Source organism: Populus euphratica, unplaced genomic scaffold (assembly GCF_000495115.2).
Source record: "Populus euphratica unplaced genomic scaffold, PopEup_1.0 scaffold24.1, whole genome shotgun sequence".
NCBI lineage: Eukaryota > Viridiplantae > Streptophyta > Magnoliopsida > Malpighiales > Salicaceae > Populus > Populus euphratica.
Window position 1 is genome coordinate 670153 of NW_011499893.1, and position 10557 is coordinate 680709.

Consider the following 10557-nt stretch of genomic DNA (forward strand, 5'->3'; position numbering starts at 1 on the left):
CATGCAAAGCATCTTGCCCTTTTCAAATTGACATCGTATCCACCTTCCTCTCGAGAACCATTTCTTTGAATCGATCCATCAAGCCATCGAGATCATCCAAGTATATTTTCTACAAAATCCCACTTTTTATTCAATGTCAAAATCCCTTTTATTCAACAATAATGCTTGGATTTTAGTTGAGAAAACACAAGGGGATTGACTTCTATTCCTACTCCCATTTACCAGCTATACAAGGTAGCGACTCCTGCAAAATTGCACAATTCTTTATTCTATCCTATGCCCTCCTTTTTTCTTATCCATCAATCGCTCAAAAAGTAGAAGTCATTACCAAGATAAAAGGTAAAGAGAAAGGAGAGATTTTTACACTTTGAAAGAATTATGGTCCTCACTCTCGTCTGATTCCCTCGTAGTCTCGCCATTCTTTTGACCGATAGAGCCTCCCCCTTCAGCATCAAAGCTAGCGTGGACACTGTACAAAACATATACAAGCACAGCGAGAGCTGAAAAGAAGACGAAACGCACGTATGATGGACCATCAAGAGACCCCAACAGGAATATGTTCAAGAAGATAGATGCACATGGTATCCATGGCATCAATGGAACACCCCAAAATTCAGGTTTTCTTGCCTGTGGCACAATGCAATGAAAGATCTGTATTATTGCAATCGCTATCACCGCGCAAGCACCGAGCATAAGGGCTTTTCCCTTGCCATTAGGCATGAAATGCCATATGAGAGTGAATAGAATAGAGGTGAAGGAAATTGAACACAGGAAGGATAATGTCGGCCATGGGTTAGTCGTCCCTATCGCGACGTAACGCCTGTAAACCAAAGCACTGGCCACCATGTAGAAGACAAATAGCGTGCCTATTGATACAAGGTTGAGGAGGACATTTAAATCAGTGAACAGCGCAATTGCTGCAGTGAAGATTCCTGAAAGAGAATCATTCCACGTGATTAAGAAAACACAAGGCATGAAATTTACAAGTTAACTTATATATTAAAAATAATCGATAAAAAGACGTACTAAACCCAAGATCAACTATCCATATCTATCATGCATTTAAAGAAATTTCACCAAATACCCTACATAGCAGCATAATTATTAAACTAATGACTAATTTGAGAAAGATCTAGTTATCGAGTCAATAATTTTTTCATTTTTCAGTTCAACTTGAAATCTAGCTTGGATTAAGTTCGGAATCGTAAGTTTTTCGAGCAAATACAACTGTAGTGTTTATTTTTAGGAAAAATAAACACATGCAATTATTAGTTGTTTGGAAAACAGGGGATGGATTGGTGATTGGTTCATGTCTTGGCCATCGAGTGTACATAAACAAATGCTGCTGAGATCTAGCCCATATATATCTATGTAAATGCTAGGCATGTGCTCTCTTCAATCCATCCACTTCTTTTCAGAGACGCATATTAAATCCTGCCTAATCTGTTTATATAAACATGATTCACATCTCTTTAGAAAAGATTTGTAGTCTCCAAGAAGACTTTTGGTATTTCTTAATTAAACAACAAATCCTACTTCCAGAACTTGTAATTAACCAAGTAATGCAAACAAAAAGGACTACGCAGTACCGAAAGAACCAAGACAGACCCCATTTGGAGAACCTAATAAGCATGCCCACGCGTCCTCTTCACTTTCTACAAAGCAGAGGCATGCCAATTTGGCTAGTACTGAGGTCCAACTAGGAGTCTCTAAAACACCATGAGACGAAGGGCAAGTTCCTCGTAAAGTTTTCCTATTAGGGATGCCCTTGGATGTACTTAGCCTCGATAATTTTCCGGGAAAAATATTTGTCCAAGCTTACGCCCACTGTGAAACAACCAGATAATGTCAAATCTAAGCATTTCTTTAGAGACATGCATGGCTGTATCCTAGTCACAACAAGAAGGCAAAACGGCTACTGCTAATTAATGGTCCATATATCTACCAGTGATTTGGGATGCAACATTAATCAAAACATAAATGCACCACCACCGGCAAAACCGAAACGTTTCAAGTAGGTCCCGTGCCCCCAGCAGCTTATCTTCGAGAACAAACTACAAAACACCAAAGATAATGCCACGAACGCAATGTCATAACCCGAAAAGCGTCCCGAAATAGGGTGGAGGTCATCAAGCTGATTCGGAAATAGCATTTGTTTTATTCAAACATTTATCCAATCAGTTTAATCAAATCTAATATCTTATACGTATAATTGTGGTTTTAAGACTATCTCGTTACAAAACCCAAACAGGAAACACACCAATTTTTATTTTTTGGTCGTGAGCACCAAAAGAAGAGAAAAAAATAAAAATAAAAAACAACATCGAGCCCAGTAAAAGCTATGGCAAAGAGCTGTATCATTTCTTCACAGGAACAGGAAAATTTCCAATGAAAACAAGCAACAAGAAGATAAAAACACGTACCTAGAAATGCGGAAGCATTAACAGGCGTTGATGTCTTCGGGTGGACCCTAGCAAACCAAGCAGGGACAACACTGGACCGTCCGATCACACACAAGTATCTAGCTTGTCCCAACATTGCAACTAATAAGGATGTAAGAATTCCAAAGCTGGCCCCCGTCCCTATCACATTAGAAACCCATTGCCAGCCATCTGATTCGCCTCTGAATGCTGCCGAGAATGGTGCGTCCACATCTATCTACATGGTCGCAAGCACGCCCGATTACAAGAACATTCCAGTTACTTATAATTAATTTGTAGTAGCATTAAATTAGATATCGTTCTGATTGATTCATCGGTAATTACCATATCATAAGGGAGGAGCATTGACATTGAAGCAGCCATGAGGCAATAAAGAATGGTGACAATTATAACAGAGCCTGAAACTCCGATGGGGATATCCTTAACAGGGTTATGGACTTCTTCAGCTAGAGTAGAAACAGCATCATATCCAATATAACTCAAATACACCATGGCTGCTCCATTGAACACACCAGGAGCTCCAAATGGGAAAAACCCAGATGGGTTGTTTGGGTTTGCAGGCTGTGTGAAGTTTTTCCAATCTCCTTTCCAAAATCCCATTAGTATCACAAATCCAATGAACAAAATGTGTAGAATTGTTAACAACATGTTCACCAATGAACTCTCTCTTGTGCTACAAAACAAGAACAAGCTAATCAAATTTAGTACGCGTAAGCTGGTCTAATGAGAATACGCTGAACATTAAAAAAAACAAACAATAATGGTACCTGTAGCAGATGATGAGAGTAATGGCTAAGACAACAAGAACCGCGAAAGTGTCAATTTCATTGAAGCCATCAGGGAGTCCATGGATGACAAGTCTCCATTTTGATGTAGAGATGCCGATTGCTGAGCCTAGATAAGCAGTGAAGCCCCTAGCAACAGCAGCGTTTGACAAGACATAATCCATTATAAGATTTGCACCGGTTAAGAACGCAGCAAATTCACCTGTTCAGGAAAAGAAGAAAAACCCCGTGAGCATTTATGCTGGTAGAGCAACAGCTCATTGACAATACATTAGTGGTTGTAGCGGACCAAAAGTGACACGGAGATAACTGAAAGCCCCGCCGGCGACGGGCATGTCAACGGCAAACTCGGTGTAACAGAAGGAAGAGAGCAGAGCACAGAGACCAGCAATGGCATAGGAGATAACAACTGAAGGGCCAGCGCGGAGACGGCTGGCATGACCAGTGATGACGAAAACACCAGCACCAACCATACCACCGATGCCAAACCCAACAAGGTCATACCAACGAAGAGTTCTTTGCATGACAGAACCAGACCTTGCTTTGACCTGGCTCATTTCTTCATGCGATGTTGAGACTGAACAAGCTCGCCTGGCTAGACGGGATGGGGTCTGTGCCAGGGCCCGAAAGTAAGAGTCCAAGCCAGAGAAAGAGGAGCCATGGCTCTCCATTGGTAGAAATTCTTCTTTGAGTGCTATTTTGTATCTCTTTCTCTAGCTACCGCGTTCGTGCAAGGAGAAGGGGAGGGGAGGGGAGTTATAAAGGGCTGAGACTGCCAATGGACGGTGAATAAAAGGGCTTCAAGCTTTTCTCTCTGTTTTTTTTTTTTTTTTTTTTTCCTGCTCAGTAACTCCCATGTGTCAATCAATTTCCCTTGCTTTGTTCTGTGGTATATCCACTATCCAGTTGGCTGTAGTTCGAGTATGTTTGTGGATTGATTTTGTAACGTGTGTATGCATGAACATTGATAAGTAAAGGTTGAGAAAACAAGGGTGTTCAATGTATTTTATAAATCGGATTCTGGATTAAATCTTAATAATACTTACATTCTGTTTATCATTTTCATCAGGTAAAACAAATGATTTAGAAAACCCATTCAGCGATGCTCATGAAAATCAGGCTTGGATGGAATTTTCATACCAGTCGGGACCGATATCCACGATCTTGGCCAGAGACGTCCAGGAGGACTGCACTAGCTTTTCCTTTGTTTAAGACATTAATGACACTTTTCGTGGAAAGACATGTCTGAAACCCATAAAACGACAAACTCTAATAAATCTTCCCAGCTATTTTAAGGTACTGCTGATATGCAAGCCATGAAATCTCCTTTTCAGGGGAGAAAACGTCATTCGGTATTATAAATTTAGTTAAATGTTTCTGAATACGTAGATTAGAAAATACTGTTTTATATAATTCTTTAAAGTCTAAATCTATTACAATGATATAAAAACAAGCAAACTATTTATTTGAGCCACCAACTCAAAGAAATCACAAAAGCAAAAGCACGAATAAGAATCAAGAGTTATTCCATGCTATCACTTTTCTACTGAAAATTTGCACCATAAATGTTCATGGTGGATTTCAGTCCAGACATTTGAATTTTGAACGTAACCTCCCGAGCCAGTTGAAACGGACCGGGAAGGAAACATGCGGACGACACCAGCTCGGCAGAGGAATAGCAAGACGTCACAGTTGAACCAGAACGGGGTCAACGAGCCAGATGGTGGTGCCGACGGGTTCCTGACTGCTCATGTGCTAGAAGGCACGTGGCCCTGTAGAAGGCAAGTCACTTTGCATTTAGAACCCACAACGACACGTGTAGGAGATGAAAAGGCAAATCTTCGGGAGATAAGCATGGATTTAACGCAGGAAAAAGAAGACAGGCGACTTGCTGGCTGGCACGAACATGAATACGAGTCACCAAGAGGGTACTCATGTAAGATATTTTTAAAAATAATTTTTTATATTAGTATATTAAAATTATAAAAAAAATAAATGTTTTTTAAAACTAAAAACAATTTTAAAAAGCATATAGAAACCACGTTAAACATCCAAAACGTGAAAGCAATAAACTTTATAGAATTTTGTTTTTTTAATGTTAAATTATCAATTTAGGTGTGGATAAATTAAACTCAAGACTCAACCATTATTAAAATTTGAAAATCGGTCCAAGACTGCGTTGATCTCTTAAATGTGTGAAGTGAGATTAAAGAAAACCATTCCACATAAAAAGTAAAGCGAGATTCACGAAAATTATTCCATGTAAAGAAATTAAAATGTATTATTTTTTATATTTAATCGAGAATTACGAGACTTTTATGATAAAAAAAATGAAATAGATAATTTTTATATTCTTCACAGTAGCTAAAAATAATTTTAAAAAGTTGGACTGCTGATTAAAATTTATTCTCCTGGGAGATCCAGACATTAAAACTAGCATTAGATTAAATTATTGGATTATTTTGAGCCGATTAACTGATACAAAATACACTCTTAGAAACTATTTAAATTAATCCAAAAATGATTTTAATGTTAAAAAAAAAAGGCTGACGCAAAAGTATATATATAGCTTGTGCACAAGTGGTTAACCAGTGTGCACCCTCTGTCCGAAAACGGATAAAATCATCTGCGATCCTCCGTGCAGCCTTATGTCAGGGCAGCGAGGGGGGGCCTGCACCTAAGCCATGGCTCTCTAGCACGGGCACGATCTTAATTTCTTATCAGTCCATCCATGACCATCCAAAGAGTCCTTCGATTTGGGTCCACGGCTGGTTCCCACAAAATCGCCATGGATAGTTTTTTTCTCTAGACCCCCGATGCTCCTGCTTGTATCCACGTCGACCACCCTTCCCCTCCGGCTGGAAATTGGAATTCAAACCCTTTCTAACTTCCAAAGGCTAGTTCAATAACGTAGTCAAGACCATTATAATCATGCCTCACTGTGCGATGGTGGCTCGGCCAAACTCCACATGTATGGTCCTCTTTCCGACTATAATGTTATTAAAGATCATTATTAATTCGACAATGGAAGGTATACAAAACATTTGTTAGATTACGGTAGGGACACATAATTTTCGGTAACCAAGATTATTTTATATTATGCTGCCCAAAGAGCTCGGTGTTGGTTCTTGGTAACACGAGGTATACATCCAATGAATAAAATAAACTCGGGTGTTTTCTTCGAAGAAACATATTCCATAACAAATTATTTTAGCCCATGCATTGTCTGCCATCAAGAGTAGCAAGACCACAGATATTGACTTAACCTGATTCGGTTGGCGGATACCCATATGACGTAGCTATTTGAAGGAGGATTACTACACTATTTAGAATTGCGTTTCAAACATGTTTCATGAATTTTTAAGTATTTTCTACCTCGGAGGAATCAATCACTTCATTACCAATGTTTTGGATCCGAAAATCTCAACTTCTTCACCTCCTTGTGGCTTTCTTTTCCATAAAATGATGGTGAAATTCAATGCATTTATGCCTATGTTCCTTAACCAACACCTCAGCAGCTGTAGCACTAGGACCCCATGACTTCGTTCAAGCCCTATCCCTCTCCTGCCGTTTAAGCCAGCCCATTTGGTTTGCATGATTGGTGCACGGTTCGCTTCCATTAAATATTTTGATGTTTTGACAGAAGAACCATAGGCTCGAACTTCGTTTATCCTGGTTTAAATTGCCACCTCTAAAATCATAGCCATCAGGCCCACGTCTCATGCTTTTGTGATTTACATTCCCTGGGGAAGACGGCTTGGCCCATTATAATCCATCCGACCCAATGCGAGGTCCACTGGAAAAGCATTTCTGATGACCCACCAGCTGCGTGATGCCTGCATCTCTATCGAAATGGACCTGCCGTTGTGATTTTACATTGACAGTGGAGTTATTCTACAATAATCCCGACAATACCTCGATACAAAAATTCATCATTTATGTAAAAACAAACCTAGTTTTATTTATGATAATAATAAAGGAAGTAACAATCTGATTGAAACTTTTATAACTACCTCGACATAGATTTTTATTTCACTGCCGTCCTTTGCGTGAACTGAATGCCCAAAGCTTATTCTGATTCGAAATACGCATCACACAATGTTTCATTGACTTAGAATAGTTGCTTCCATGACCTGATTTGATTCTATGTTTTTTCGTCATCTTTCTCGAGTCTAGAAATACAATCTTTCATACATGGATGTCGTTTTTCTTACTAATACTCAGCTTAGTGGATTTATTTTATGATTACCTTAATACATAGAAATACATCTGATGTATCTGATAATTAATTAAACTTTTAATTCAAATAATATATTTTTTTGTTTTCAATCAAGGTATTTGATAACTTATATAAAAAGCTTAGGTGATTGATAGTAAAAAATAGATTATGTTTGTTAAGTCAAGGTAACTTGTCCTTGTAAAACGTTAATAGATATATAGGGATTTTCTAAAGTTTAAATCGATAATTTTGTAGAAAGAAGAAGTGAGTTGCAATATATTTAAAACAATACGTGTAGAATTAATATAAAATATCAAGAAATCCACATTAAATCTTATAAAAATTCTAAAAGAAGTGTCAAGTTCGGGTAAAATATCTAACTCACTAGAGATTAAGAGTAAGTCTAAATCTACTGCTTGAATCCAAACAGACTTGAATCAAAACACAGTAAGTTTTAGCATGATGACCCAAGCTGACAAAGGGGCTGGGGTGCATGCCTGGCCTCGTACGGGCATGCATGCCCTGCATGGGTGCATGGGCTTGGAATACTTGCCGAGTCCATGCTCTTGCATGTTTATTAAGCTTGTTTTTTTTTAAAAAAGGTTTCTTGCACATATTTTATTCAGATAGATCACTTTTGGATCTCCACTATACATTTGGTGATTTTAAAACAGATAAAAGTAATGGAAGAAGAGCATCATGCCGTCACCATTGCTAGCCCCAAGATTCAACCACCATGAGCAAATTAGAGATGTATGAGGGCGATCTGGGATGGTTGGATGAAATAGCCAGCGAGCCATATTTTCAGAGCCATCTACAACCCAACTGTTAATTCTTTTGAGGTTGGACTCGGTTTTAGGCATGAATTCCATTGCACTCGAGTTGAAAAGTTTCAGTGCAAAAAAAAAAAAAAACTAGTTTGCCGTGGAGACAATTTATTCAAGCTTTATCAATTTCATAATGTATTAATATTGATAATTGTCTTGCCGAACCCAACTTGAAGGTATATCTGGAGAGTAGTCTAACTTACGAGGTCTTTAAATCAACCATAAATTATTAGATTAAATAAAGTGAATTGTTTTTAATAAATTTAAAAGGTTTGGTAATTTATTAATATTGATAATTGACGTAACGAATGACGACATCATTAAAAAATCAAAACTGAATGTGATGGTGGTGGGGGGTTATTCTATCCCTTCATGGTTGCTTGTCTAAAGAATGGCCACTATATATATATAGATAAAGAAATCCCTCGCAATGGTAATGTAAATTTGGTTTTGGAGGCATTAGTTAGAAGAACAAACAAGATCCGTTGATATCCGCTACCTGTCAAATCAATGTCGCGAAGCCCACTTCGAACTAAGAACTTTAAGCTTTTGAAAGTTGAATATATTTACACACACACACAGATACACGCGTGGGAAAGTACTGTATCGTTAACACAACACTGTCTTTTTTCTTTTCTTTTCTTTTCTTTGTTATTTTTTCTTTGTATTTCTTTTTTTTTCCTTTTTTCCCCTTTTTTCCCCCGCATTTTTTTTCTTTTTTGGCTTTACATGTTTTATTTTTTATATTCTTTTATATTTTTCTTTAAAATTATTTTTTTATATTTTTTTAATATTAAAAAATTTTGTTATGTGATTTTATTTTTAAAATATTATGGATTATTACAACATTTCTCTAATTTTTTTTCTTTTGTAGTGAATTTTTTTATTTTTTTAAAAAATGATATTTGTCTATTTTACTTCCTAATTTTTTTTAAAAAAATAATGGATTGTTATCGTGTTTTTTCATATAATTTTTGTTTTATTATAGTGTTTTTCCATGTGTATTTTTCTAAAATTAAATTTATTATTTTTTTAATATTGAACTGGTTGAGAAATTACCACGTGTTTTTTTTTAATTTTTTTGTGTTTTTTAAATTTTTTTATTGATTTTACTTTTAAAATATAGAGTTGGTTGAAGATTTAGCTTTGTAATTTTTTATTTAAAACATTGTGAATTGCTAGATTATTTTTTCATATTTTTTTATAATTTTTTTTGTTTTTTAAAATTATCGTTGTCGATTTATATTATGTAAGTTGAGAATTTAATTTTATAATTTTTTTTAAATACTGTGAATTCCTACAATATTATCTCACATGATTTTTTTTTGTAATTTTTTAAAAATTATTTTTATTAATTTTATTATTTTATAATATTGAGTTAGTGAAGAATTACTACTATAAATTTTTTTAAAAAACACTATAAATTATTACATTATTTTCCTGCATGATTTTTTTATTTTTTTATTAATATTTTTTAAAAAATTTATTTTATTTCTTAAATATCAATCTAATTAAAAACTTAATTTTATAATTTTTTTAAAATGATGAATTACAATAATTTTTTCCATATGTCTTTTACAAATATAACATACAAATATGTCATAAGCCCGCAGCATCGCTGCTGCTTCTGCGTGCGTGCGTGCGTGTTTTATGGGTGGGTGGGGTGCCGACACGTGTTGGAGATATGAAATCGAAGGAACATCACCACACCATTTTCAAAAACGTGGCTTTCAAAATATCTTTTTGTTTTTATTGTTCCTTTAATCATTCATTTTATGCTCTTTTTCTCCAAACACAAGGCAAATGACTCTGTAAGCCTTAGAAATCAAAAGCCGTGGTGTTCAATAGAACTTTCTGAAATTTCAAGCACCATTTGCATAAAACGTCTTTCCGCATTTAATAACATGCACCATACTGCATCACGCTTGTATAAAAAATATTTTAAACAATTTAGATTTAATAACTAAATTAAAATTTAATAAATCTAGATTTGATAATCACATACACCAGTAACTTTTAAAATAAAAGATAAAAAAGTAATAATTTGAAGATCATCTGATGCGATTCATAGTGTAAATATTTTACATACATAGTACTAATACAATGATTTCTTAACACGTTTTAAAGTATAATATAATTAAAATATAAAAAGATAATAATTTAGACATGGATATTTAAAAAAAATATTTATTACATCACTTAATTAATTCAATCAAATAAAAAATATTATTTTAAACAACAAAACTTGACTAGATTAAAATTAAAGATAAACAAAGATTTTATAT

General features: G+C 35.5%; 1 protein-coding gene across 1 annotated transcript; it reads right to left on the bottom strand.

Annotated features, from left to right (window-relative positions):
- LOC105131575 (cationic amino acid transporter 6, chloroplastic-like) lies at positions 1-4208 on the bottom strand. Its single transcript, XM_011034614.1, has 5 exons — positions 3516-4208; positions 3209-3428; positions 2766-3114; positions 2424-2658; positions 1-932 (listed from the first exon to the last, which is right to left on the bottom strand). Exons 1-5 carry the CDS (start codon positions 3895-3897, stop codon positions 361-363), a joined length of 1758 nt encoding a protein of 585 aa, XP_011032916.1. The 5' UTR covers positions 3898-4208; the 3' UTR covers positions 1-360.
- Positions 4209-10557: the final 6349 nt, after the last annotated feature.

What these genes read in the sequence shown, in the direction of transcription:
- LOC105131575 (XM_011034614.1), bottom strand. Translation starts at nt 3,897, where the DNA reads ATGGAGAGCCATGGCTCCTCTTTCTCTGGCTTGGACTCTTACTTTCGG. An exon ending in TTATCTCCGTGTCACTTTTG is followed by an intron (nt 3,429 to 3,515) that starts GTCCGCTACAAC and finishes TTTCCTGAACAG; the next exon opens with GTGAATTTGCTGCGTTCTTA. An exon ending in TGCTCCTCCCTTATGATATG is followed by an intron (nt 2,659 to 2,765) that starts GTAATTACCGAT and finishes GCGACCATGTAG; the next exon opens with ATAGATGTGGACGCACCATT.